We start from the raw sequence: 12,303 nt of genomic DNA on the forward strand, positions 1-12,303 counted from the left end.
GTTTATCCATATCATTTTATAATGCACAACTAGGAGACTCCCAATATCTATTATGATGAAGAATGATGATCGATTTATGAAGATAAGATAATTGAGATGTGTAAATTGTTAGGCCATTGCATAGAAATGCTACATCGATGCTACGAATAAGAAAACTAACAACCGTGTGTATTATACAATATATCACGAGATGGTTAAAAAAGTAACAAAAAACGAGTAATGCATTGTAAATTGTCACCGCCGCTGCATCGCGTGGGTTTCCTACACAACCCTAAACTATACCAACCTAAGTGATATGTTTCCCGCCGCATCGCGCGGGTAAACGACTAGTGTATATATATATATATATATATATATATAGGGTAGGGCTAGATAGAACACCCTATCTATATAAAAAACCCTAGAAAACCCAACCTCCCGACATTTTTTTTTTGAAAAAAATAACACATGTAATATACATGTTTTTAAGAGTTTTGGGCCAAAAAAATCAAAAAAGCGCCGAAGGGATAATTTAAAAAAAAAATTTCAGCAACTTTCAGCATTTTTGTCTAACACATGTTAGGCACTGAATTTTGTTTATTTTTTTTAAAAAAATCCCTTCGGCGCTTTTTTGTTTTTTTTTTTTTTTGCCCAAAACACTCTAAAACATGTATATTACATGTGTAATTTTTTTCAAAAAAAAAATGTCGGGAGGTTGGGTAAAAATGGGGGGAGATTTGGGTTTCCAGAGTTTTCTAAGAATTTTAGGGTTTTTTGTCTAGCATTACCCTATATATATATATATATATAGGGTAAAGTTCATGTGAGAACCACCCTTATTGCGAGAACCACGAGAACCAATGTGAACACAAAATAAAATCTAAAAAAAAACCAAAAAAGCACTTAAATTTTTTTTTTAAAAATGCTATATTTCGTTACCAAAAAAAAAAAGAAACCTTTTTTTTCGAGTAACAGTTATCCATACACATGTGCATATGTATCATTACTTCGACAAATTCGATAATACATTATCAGGAATAGACAATTGCACTTTAATTTACAATACCATTTGTAATGCACCACTTTTTACATTACCAATATTCAAAATGCACATGTGCATCATTAGGTATAACCATGATATAACGTGTTTTGGTACAAAAAATTTTGTGATTTTGAATGGAGAAGTAGACCCATATACATGTTTTTTGATTAGTTATATCTAGTGGTTGATGGTTTGGTTATAGTTGTGAATTTATGATGTAATATGTTGATTGGATGGTATAAATGGTGTTTACATACATGTAATAAAGTGAAAATATTTGTAATGGTATTGTATTATGGATGGTATGAGGTAATTGTATTATATTATGGATGGTAGGAGGTAATGATAGTGTATTATGGATGGTCTGATAGATGAAAGGGAAAGTGTATTCAAAGTAGTGTACCAAAACACCTTATTTCATGTTGATACATATAGATGCACATGTGCATTTCTAATATTGGTAATGTAAAAAGTATTGTATTACACATGGTAGTGTAAATGAAAGTGCAATTGTCTAGTATTTGTAATGAATTACGGAATTTGTCAAAGAAATGACAAAAATGCACATGTGCATGTTTGTGTATTATGGATGGAATGATAGATGAAAGAGAAAGTAGTATACCAACACATCTTATTTCATGTTGATACATATAGATGCACATGTGCATTTCTTATTTTGTTAACGTAAAAAGTAGTGTATTACACGTGGTAGTGTAAATGAAAGTGCAATTTTCTAATATTTGTAATGAATTACGGAATTTGTTAAAGAAATGATACAAATGCACATGTGCATGGATAAATGTGACTCGAAATTTTTTTCTTTTTTTTTTTTGAAATTTTTTTATTGTAAACGAAATATGGCGATTTTTCCAAAAAAAAAACTAGTAAAAAAAAATTTGGGTGTTTTTTTAGATTTTTTTAGGTATTACTGTTTGTGTTCACACTGGTTCTCGCGGTTCTCGCAATAAAGGGTGGTTCCTAACGGATCCTTCTCCTATATATATATATATATATATATATATATATATATATATATATATATATATAGGGGAAGGTTCAAATGAAAACCACTAGTTATTGTGAAAACTCGAAAACTAATTAAAAAAAGCCAAAAAAACATACAAAATTTTTTTTTTTTTGCAATCAAAATTTCGCAGGTTTTTTAATATAAAAAAAAATTCAAAAAAAAAAATTTGTGTAGTGCACATGTGTAATACTGCACATATGTATGTGTACTACACATGTGTATTATTACACATGTGCACTACCCAAAAAAAAATTTTTTTTTTTAAAAAAAGTTTTTTTATATATATAAAAACTAGCGATTTTTATAAAAAAAACTGAAAAAAAAATTTTTTTGTGTGTTTTTTAGGCTTTTTTTAGTTAGTTTTCGAGTTTTCACAATAAAAGTGGTTTTCATTTGAACCATCCCCTATATATATATATATATATAGGTAGAGGATCATGTAAAAAAGACCAAAAGTGTGAGAAGGGTAAGAAAGAATATCAGCCATTAGATCTTTCCTTATCCATTTTATTAGATCAAGGAGATAATGGTAATTGTACTAATAATTCTAATGAAGAATTAAATTAACGTAATCAAATTTAGGTAGTTATTATGGGATTAAATAAATGTAACCGAATTAATTAGGTAGTTATTTTAGGAATTCGAATTTTCAATTTCAATCTGATTAGTTTTCTGATGAATATGGTTTTTGCCCCTTTGATGTTACAGTGTATGGTGTTTTTTGCATGGGTGATTTTCGTTTAATATACAAGTTTATTTAATGACACCATGTGTAATCCTTCCCTGGTGTTTTTATATGTACATGGTGTTTTGACGTATACTATTGAAGTTGAAGGGTGTTTTTTATACCAGTTGTTTCTTTTCTACAGTTTGATTAGTTGCGTATGGTGTTATGTTGTAGATATTATGTTGCAGTGTCTTTTTTTGCACATCGTTAGTTTTGAATGGTGTTTTCTGCGTTAGTTGTATATTTCCATATGGTGTTTTACTGTGAAACACAATGCCTTGAATCACAATACAATGAAAACACCATTGTATGAACATAGAAAAAACATCGTGGACTAAAACATCCAATCGAAACATAATTTTTTTCTCTACATAAGTATAACAATATGTATTCATATTAAATAAAGATAAAAAAACACTCGTTATTATGGTGTAATTTAAAAAAAAAAGAGTTACGTATAAAAAGTTATTGACGTTTAAAAAAGAAGGGGGGAACTTGTATGTGGATTGCATGTGACTTTCTAAATTTAAAAATATTAATTTTACCCTTATATCCTTAATCTAGAAAATTAATTATTTTAATTGTATCACTATTTACAAGATTGCCATCAAGATCTCAACCATTAAATTAAAGATCTAGTGGTTTAGATTATTTCTTACCCTTCTCACAAAAAACACATTTTTTACAATAACCTCTCCCTATATATATATGTATATATACATATATATATATATATATAATATATATATATAGGGAAAGGTTCAAATGAAAACCACTAGTTATTGTGAAAACTCGAAAACTAATTAGAAAATGCCTAAAAAACATACAATTTTTTTTTTTTGCAAACCAAATTTCGCAGGTTTTTTTATATAAAAAAAATTTCAAAAAAAAAATATTGTGTAGTGCACATGTGTAATACTACACATGTGTATGTGTACTACACATGTGTATTATTACACATGTGCACTACACAAATTTTTTTTTTTTTTTGAAAAAAAGTTTTTTTTATATATAAAAACCAGCGATTTTTATTAAAAAAAAAAATTGAAAAAAAAATTTTGTGTGTTTTTAGGCTTTTTTTAGTTAGTTTTCGAGTTTTCACAATAAAAGTGGTTTTCATTTGAACCATCCCCTATATATATATATATATATATATATATATATATATATATAGGACAAAGATCCGTTAGGAACCACCCCTTATTGCGAGAACCGCGAGAACCAGTGTGAACACAAACAGTAATTCCTAAAAAAATCTAAAAAACACCCAAAAAATTTTATTTTTATTTTTTTTACTATTTTTTTTTAAAATCGCTATATTTTGTTAGTAAAAAAAATAAAAAAAAATTTAAAAAAAAAAAAAATTTCGAGTAACAGTTATCCATGCACATGTGCATATGTGTCGTTTCTTTGTCAAATTCCGTAATTCATTACAAATAATAGTCAATTGCACTTTCATTTACACTACTACGTGTAATACACTATCTTTTACATTACCAATGTTAGAAATGCACATGTGCATCTATATGTATCAACAGGAAATAACGTGTTTTGGTACACTACTTTCTCTTTCATCTATCATTCCATCCATAATACACAAGCATGCACATGTGCATTTCTGTCATTTCTTTGACAAATTCCGTAATTCATTACATATATTAGACAATTGCACTTTCATTTACACTACCATATGTAATACACTACTTTTTACATTACCAATATTAGAAATGCACATGTGCATTATATGTATCAATATGAAATAAGGTGTTTTGGTACACCACTTTGAATACACTTTCCCTTTCATCTATCATACCATCCATAATACACTACCATTATCTCCTACCATCCATAATACAATACCATTACCTCCTACCATCCATAATACAATACCATTAACAATATTTTCACTTTATTACATGTATGTAAACACCATTTATACCATCCAATCAACATATTACATAAAAAATTGACAACTATAACCAAACCATCAACCACTAGATATAACTAACCAAAAAACATGTATATGGGTCTACTTCTCCATTCAAAATCACAAACTTTTTGTACCAAAACACGTTATATCATGGTTATACCTAATTATGCACATGTGCATTTTGAATATTGGTAATGTAAAAAGTAGTGTATTACTAATGGTATTGTAAATTAAAGTGCAATTGTCTATTCCTGATAATGTATTATCGAATTTGTTGAAGTAATGATACATATGCACATGTGCATGGATAACTGTTACTAGAAAAAAAAAGTTTTTTTTTTTTTTTTATGAACGAAATATAGCGATTTTTTGTTAAAAAATATTAAAAAAATAAAAAAAAATTTTTGAGTGCTTTTTTGATTTTTTTTAGATTTTATTTTGTGTTCACATTGGTTCTCGCGGTTCTCGCAATAAGGGTGGTTCTCGCATGAACCTTACCCTATATATATATATATATATATATATATATATATATATTATAGGGTTCGACAAGCCGGTTCCAATGCCGCCGAAATAAGTCCAATCGAAGTTCGTTTGAGTCAGCTCCCATCAATTCCCTACTTTTTAATGTTCTCCATTGAATTGAACTCAACCCAAACTGAATAAATATTTATACACACACGTAATCACATTCTTAAATACAGGTTGCACATATACCAACAATTAAAATTATAGAAAAAATGGTTTATTGGGAGATTTGGTTTTCACTACCAGCTCCAAGTTAACTATTATCCGAACCATAAACAACCAAACCAGCAAAACCAAACGTCTAACTGAATCTCGAAAGCCGACTTGCTTCAGTTTAGATTGTTAGAATGGATCGAAACCGAAGTAAGTTGGCTTTTGAGATTCAATTAGACGTTCACCTATGGGAATGTGTTATTGATCGGGCCCCGGGTCCATATGGATTTAACTTTGGTTTTATCAAGCATTTCTGGGAAATTCTTAAAGATGATTTGGTTAAAACCATGGACTCGTTTTACAATAATGGTGCTGTCAATCGCGGATGTGGTTCATCTATCTTTCTTGGCATTAATACCCAAAGGTACGGACCCTATCTCTTTTAATGATTATCGCTCAATTAGTCTTATTGGTTGTATCTCTAAAGTTATCTCTAAGGTACTAGCCAACAAAATTAAAAGGGTGGTGGGTGGGTGGTTTCCGAATTCTAATCCGGTTTCTTAGTGAACCGGAACATTTTAGACGGCCCCCTAATTTTGAATGACGTAATATCTTGGGTGAAAAAAATCAAAAAAATAAGGCTTTTGTACTAAAAATAGACATTGAGAAAGCATATGATTCTATCAATTGGAATTTCATCGACCGAGTTTTTCAACAAATGGGGTTCCCGGCTAGGTGGAGGAATTGGGTGAGGGGTATTTTGGCATCCTCTAGGGCTTCGGTTCTAATAAATGGCTCCCCAACACTTGAATTTCAATGTTATCAGGGGCTCGACATGGTGATCCGTTACCGCCTTTATCTTTATAATTGTGATGGAGGCTCTTACAGGTTTTATTTCCAAAGTAGTATCCTTGGGAAAAAATTAAAGGTATTAAACTTCCTAATTATGGTCCGTTTTTAACTCATTTAATGTATGCGGATGATGTTGTTTTTATGGGTAACTGGGATGAAGAGTCTATTTTCAATATAATGCAGATTATGAGGTGTTTCCATCTTATCTCGGGGTTAAAATTAAGTCATTCAAAATCAAATTTATTCGGTTTGGAGGTGGGGGAAAGCTCCATGATTCAGATGGCAAACTCAATAAACTGTAAAGTTGGGATATTTGGCATACTTGTTGGTGCAAATATGAATCAAATCAGACATTGGACAAGTATCATTGATTGTTTCAAAGCTAGGTTGTCTCTGTGGAAGACAAAGACTTTGTCGGTAGATGGTAGACTAACTCTTCTCAAGTCGGTTTTGGATAGTTTACCATTATATTTCTTCTGTTTATTTAAAGCTCCGAAAGGAGTTTTGGATAAATTGGATGCCCTTAGAAGACAGTTTTTCTGGGGGGGATGAAGATCGACCTAGAATGGCTTGGGTGTGTTGGGAAAAGGTAATTGGTCCATGCGAAAAAGGGGGGCTTGGGTTGGCTTCCTTACATCATATGAATATTAGTCTATTGGTTAAATGGTGGTGGAGGTACAAACTCGAGAAGGGCAATCTATGTTGGAAAGCAATAACGGCCATTCATTTTCATACTCAACTCATATTCATACCTTCCCATAAAAGAAGGCATTGCAGGTACTTGGAATGGAATATGTAAAGTTGGAAAGGAACTGGATAATTTAATGTGCAGGTTGGGCAACTTTTCAAGGGCGAGGTGGGCAATGGGCTGGAAGTGTGTTATCGATGGGTCGGAGACACGCCCCTTAAAGATAGTTTTTTGAATCTATTTGGGCTAGAAAAACATAAAGCGGCTTCAGTTGCGTCAAGATTTGAAAGATGGGATTAGCGAAGGAACACTAATACTACTATCGAGCAAGATCAACTCAACAATATAGTACAGCTAATTCAAGGAATAGCGTTGTCAGACCGAGAAGACAAGTGGGTAGGGATCCCAAGCCATTTAAATAAAGAGACCCCATTATAACTAACGACAGCCTTCATTGAACATATACAGTAACATCTGAACATTCAGTTATTCACTACATACTTTTATAAATAAAAGGACTGAATACTAGAATTTATATTACCAAACACTAACAACATATCTTCACCATCATCCAGAAGGCACTAGATTCAGGTCCAAACCAGCCTTTGTCATAAATCATCAAAATGGTGATCCGTCTCATCGAAAATTTCCTCCTAAATGAACGCAAAATCCGTTGTCAAAACACATAAATTTATAAAAAAAAAAAAAAAAAAAAAAAAAAAAAACGAGAGCCATGCCAAAGATTTAATTTCTTTTTACCTGCAACAGTTCTTCGATTACGTCTTCCATTGTTATTACACCAACTGCTTCTTCATCGTGGACTGGAAGTGGCTTTCCGTCTATTTCTAAGATGTCGGAATACATTTCCTTATTCCATTTTTTACTACTGAAGTTTCCTTTGAAAGAATTGTTTCCTTTGCCTGGGAAACTTTTCCACTGCTTAAATGATCTCTTTGACTTTAAACTCTTTTCCAGTGGAGTTTTTTGATCTCCATCAACGTCTACACGCACTTCCTTCACTCCATTCTCTATCGCGTTTACATTTGTGAGTGATTTTAAATATCAGTTTAACTTGTTTAAAAAAGTCATTTTCAGTAACAGGGTCGATTCAGGTCATGTTTTATCTCTAACTGGTGAGTTTTTTTTAACCGATGCACTTTATTTAAAAGAATAAAAAAAAATATTTCAAATATGTGATTTTCCATTAAAGGGAACCTAGCGGCTAGCGGTTACTTTATCATTAGAAAATAATTATAAAATTTGCACATTAAAGATAATTCCTAACAAGTCAGGTCAAAAAGGTAAATTGACCAAAAAAAAAAAAAAAAAATAGTTCAAAAGAAATCGAAACAAAAAATTAGCTTAATGGGTATCGGGGTAACCCAACCACAAACAACCCGGGCTGACCAGTTTCAAAATGATCGTTTTTGACCCGTTACCAAAATATCCCACTTTGATGCATCTAGTTTTCAGCATGAGGGAGTACCTGATAATGGACTCTTGGTGACAGGCTGCTCTGTTTTCGTATTAATACATTGTCTCACCACCACAGCCATGTGACTGTGACCTTTTTGAAATTCGTTCAAAATGTCATATAATGGAAGAGATTCCGCAACCCTGTAAGAAAATTGTAGTTTAACGTTTAAACTAGTATAAGCCAAAGTCAACCATCATTAAATTATTTCCTTATTGTTCCACTCATCGATCAAACTGATCGGTTATGCATATATTTATCTTACAACTTTTATGTAAATATAAAAACATTAGGAAAAAGACACTAAATTTGATACAAAGTGAACCGAAGATAGCGTATCATGTAAGATTTTTTTTTTTTGGCTAAGATATATTGAGGTCACGTAAAATTCTATAGCTTACTTAGGAATCCGACGAATTGTGACGTTCTTGACGGGGACCTCCTCATCTGCATGGATGGTTAACAGATTTTTCACCTAAAAAATCAAAAAGGAAGGTCCAATATAATATTTAATACGTCATTTGTCGATACTATATATATATGAATTGTTTGTCATACTGTTAGCATCATGGAAATGTTTAAATAATAATAATAATACCAGAATAAGTCCAATTATATTTGTGGGTTGCTCGTAATAGACAGGTATCCTGCTATGCCCTTTCTCCAAAATAATATTCATTAAATCCCTGTAGCACAATAATACCATATATAATCATAAAGATTCTAAAAACCGAAAAAGTACAGATTTTTATTTAAATGAAAGGTATTCGCCACCTGTCAAGTTTGGCATTAATATCGACCGTGAAAGTTTCCGATATAGGAGTCATGGCATCACTGGCTGTTTTTTCTGTGAGTTCAAGTGCTCCTGCTATTATTGTTGTCTCATCATGTGTCAGTTCTCCACCTTTTCCAGCCTGTTTGCAAGAGTATAAAAAAAAAAAAAAAAAAAAAACATTGAACTTTAGGAAAGAAATTCGAGTAAAATGCCCTTTTCATCCCTGAGGTTTGGCCAGTTTTGCGACTTTCGTCCAAAGGTTTGTTTTTCCGTATCTGGATCCAAAAGGTTTGAAATCTTGCCATTTTCATCCGGCTCGTTAACTCCATCCATTTTTCTCCGTTAAGTCAGGGGTATTTTCGTCTTTTTTGTTAACTTAAAGAGCAATTCAGTCTTTTTCAGGAGTATTTGGTCTTTTTACATAAAGTGAAAAGGACCAAATTGCCCTTTAAGTTAATAGAAAACACAAAAAATGCCCCTGATTTACCAGAGAAAAATGGATGGAGTTAATGAGCCAGATGAAAATGGCAAGATTTCAAACCTTTTGGATCCAGATGGCGGAAAAACAAACCTTTGGATGAAAGCCGCAAAACGGGCCAAACCTCAAGGACGGAAATGGCATTTTACTCAAAAAATTATGTATAAATAATAATAAAATCTGAAGGAATTGCAACACACGTACCTCGTTACCATGAAAATTAACAAGTGTTTTCAACTCAGCTCTGCGGAACAGAGCAACATGTTCATGGCCGAGCAGATAGTCTAGTAACTGATTGATTCGAGAAATGAGAAATAAGTGATCACAAGTTCCAACACGGTTTGACTAGATATGAAAAAGTCAACACAATGATAACAAACTGAATCACCTTGCTTATAGGATATGCAACAGGAAAACAAACACAAACAAGAACGCGCACAAATGGAGACACAGTTGCACCGATCGCGAGTCCATATCGAGTACAAACAGATTGCGGTATGATCTGTCGATGTGAGCTAACACCAATCAGTGCCCAAACAAACAATGTTGGTTTGACATAAACTTTAATATATATATAACATATATTGTTACGCACCTCACCGAACAGAAGTATTAATGTAACGGAAATAAGAATGGCACCCCAAGCTGTGACTAGGCTATCTAGGAAAATTGGGAGAGCCTGTGAAAGAAATAAGCGTTACAAATTTGAATTGATATTATAACAACTTGTTTTAATAGAACCGCAATTATATATGTAGGTACCTCCATTGCAGCTGCATTGCATATAAGAAGTGTGCAAAGTAATAGATGCTGTCTTTTGACCACAGGTAATATCTTCTCTGTTGAGACAAAGAATTAGTAGTAGCGTGACGTAAATAGCCCAAATTAATTTATCAAAAGGCGAGTTACTGAGTTTGTGTGAGTTGCGAAAAAAACTGTAATAAATGCTAAAGTTGTGTTTTCTGGCAAAACGTGTGTGGTTACAATTGTAATGTTTCATTAAATAATTACAAAATAGAGTATTTTCCAAAGGTGTTATTTACGGATGCTACCATAATCTTCCATAGGATCCGAGTAGTTATCTAAAGTGTGGTTTATGTGTTATATCCAAACACCATGGACCATATTGTCATAGTCGAACTAACCTATAACGATTTTTCTTGTACACAAACCTCTCTCTAGTCTAAAATACTGATAGCAGTCCTCCAATTAGGTCCGGAACAGAAGAAAGTAATTATGGTTTAACTTCTTATATGTTATTCATAGTTGCTTTCGGTGGATGATCGGTGTAGACATTGAACTATTTAGGTTTTTACTTAAGACATGCAGATGGTTCCAACTTTGGTACAAGATTCAGAATCATTCACTCAAAATTCGACCCTCGTTTTTAGTTTTAACTTTTAATCCATGTTTGGCCACACATAAAAACAAATATGTCTCATCATTTACGTTCTCGTGACAATCCAAAACCAGTAACATTTAACCAAAGTTCCATTCAACTGACGGTCCTAATCCGAATCTACAAGCGACACTTACATCATAACTATGATTATCTATTTCCCTAAAACAGAGTTAGATCCAACTGCAATATGAATCCCATCACCAACTTATACCAACTTTATCATACATACAACAACAATTCATATGCATTCACCAACAACCAACAAACAATTAACAATCAATCCCTAATAATCCCAACATCTTATCCCAAACCATATCAACACTTAACATCACAAGGCACAAACCCAAACAAAAAACATTACCTAAAACAATGACAAAAACTGTTACATACCAAACCAGAGAACTCAACCCAAAAGACTAGTATTGTGGGTGAGAGAGCTCATTTGGTATATAAACCTCATATTGATTGCCTATACAACCGATGTGGGACAAGTCCATGCCTTGCAATGGTTTCGATCCATTACAAAAACCATCAAATCAAACAAAATGAACACAAAAACAAAACACACACCTGCGTATTTACGATCTTTGGGAGTCCCAGATTTGGCAAGAACTTCAAGATCAACAAGACTCAAAGACATAAGCCCTAGAGTAAGACCAGACATCAACCCAGCAAACAAAACCAGCAACACTACTATCCCAATGTGAATAAAGAACTCTGTCTCCCCCCATCTATACTCAACCGCCATAACACTCTAATCAACTAAATCCTCTTCTAATTTGAGTGATTTTTCCACATCATCTTGCTTACAAAACCCTAATTTCTGCAGTGATATGTTCAATTAAAGCAACTTCTTGTTGAAATTGAGAAGAATTTGATAAGAATGAAACCAGCAGATATAGTAATCGTGTGGCATTAGGGGGATTCGGGTGGCTGATGGATGGTGACACAGACACACACAAACCGACCCCATTTGTTGTCCTTTTGCAATATATTATATAATATTATATTGGTTTGTTCAATAATTAATGATTATCTGGATTTTGTTCCAACTTTAAGTCAAAGATGTACCAATAAGGGATAGACACAAATTCTTGTTGCACATGTAATGATCTAATAGATTTTATTTTGAAAAGGCGTATAGCCGGATCAATTTTGAAAAGGCGTATGATCATATTAACTGAAATTTTTTGGACTTGATTCGTGTATAAATGAATTCTCCATTCAAATGGCGTAGGTAGGTGAAAG

General features: G+C 32.4%; 1 protein-coding gene across 1 annotated transcript; it reads right to left on the reverse strand.

Moving 5' to 3' along the window:
• Positions 1-7,339: 7,339 nt before the first annotated feature.
• LOC110885669 (DUF21 domain-containing protein At4g33700) lies at positions 7,340-12,025 on the reverse strand. The gene is made up of 11 exons (XM_022133372.2): positions 11,626-12,025; positions 10,416-10,492; positions 10,249-10,332; positions 10,042-10,155; positions 9,858-9,944; positions 9,175-9,314; positions 8,999-9,086; positions 8,802-8,875; positions 8,413-8,543; positions 7,686-7,954; positions 7,340-7,579 (listed from the first exon to the last, which is right to left on the reverse strand). Exons 1-11 carry the CDS (start codon positions 11,801-11,803, stop codon positions 7,535-7,537), a joined length of 1,287 nt encoding a protein of 428 aa, XP_021989064.1. The 5' UTR covers positions 11,804-12,025; the 3' UTR covers positions 7,340-7,534.
• Positions 12,026-12,303: the final 278 nt, after the last annotated feature.

The sequence above is a fragment of the Helianthus annuus genome, chromosome 10 (assembly GCF_002127325.2).
Source record: "Helianthus annuus cultivar XRQ/B chromosome 10, HanXRQr2.0-SUNRISE, whole genome shotgun sequence".
In the NCBI taxonomy this organism is placed as follows: Eukaryota; Viridiplantae; Streptophyta; class Magnoliopsida; order Asterales; family Asteraceae; genus Helianthus; species Helianthus annuus.

What these genes read in the sequence shown, in the direction of transcription:
- LOC110885669 (XM_022133372.2), bottom strand. Translation starts at nt 11,803, where the DNA reads ATGGCGGTTGAGTATAGATGGGGGGAGACAGAGTTCTTTATTCACATT. An exon ending in CAAAGATCGTAAATACGCAG is followed by an intron (nt 10,493 to 11,625) that starts GTGTGTGTTTTG and finishes TTGTCTCAACAG; the next exon opens with AGAAGATATTACCTGTGGTC. An exon ending in TAATCGAAGAACTGTTGCAG is followed by an intron (nt 7,580 to 7,685) that starts GTAAAAAGAAAT and finishes GCGTTCATTTAG; the next exon opens with GAGGAAATTTTCGATGAGAC.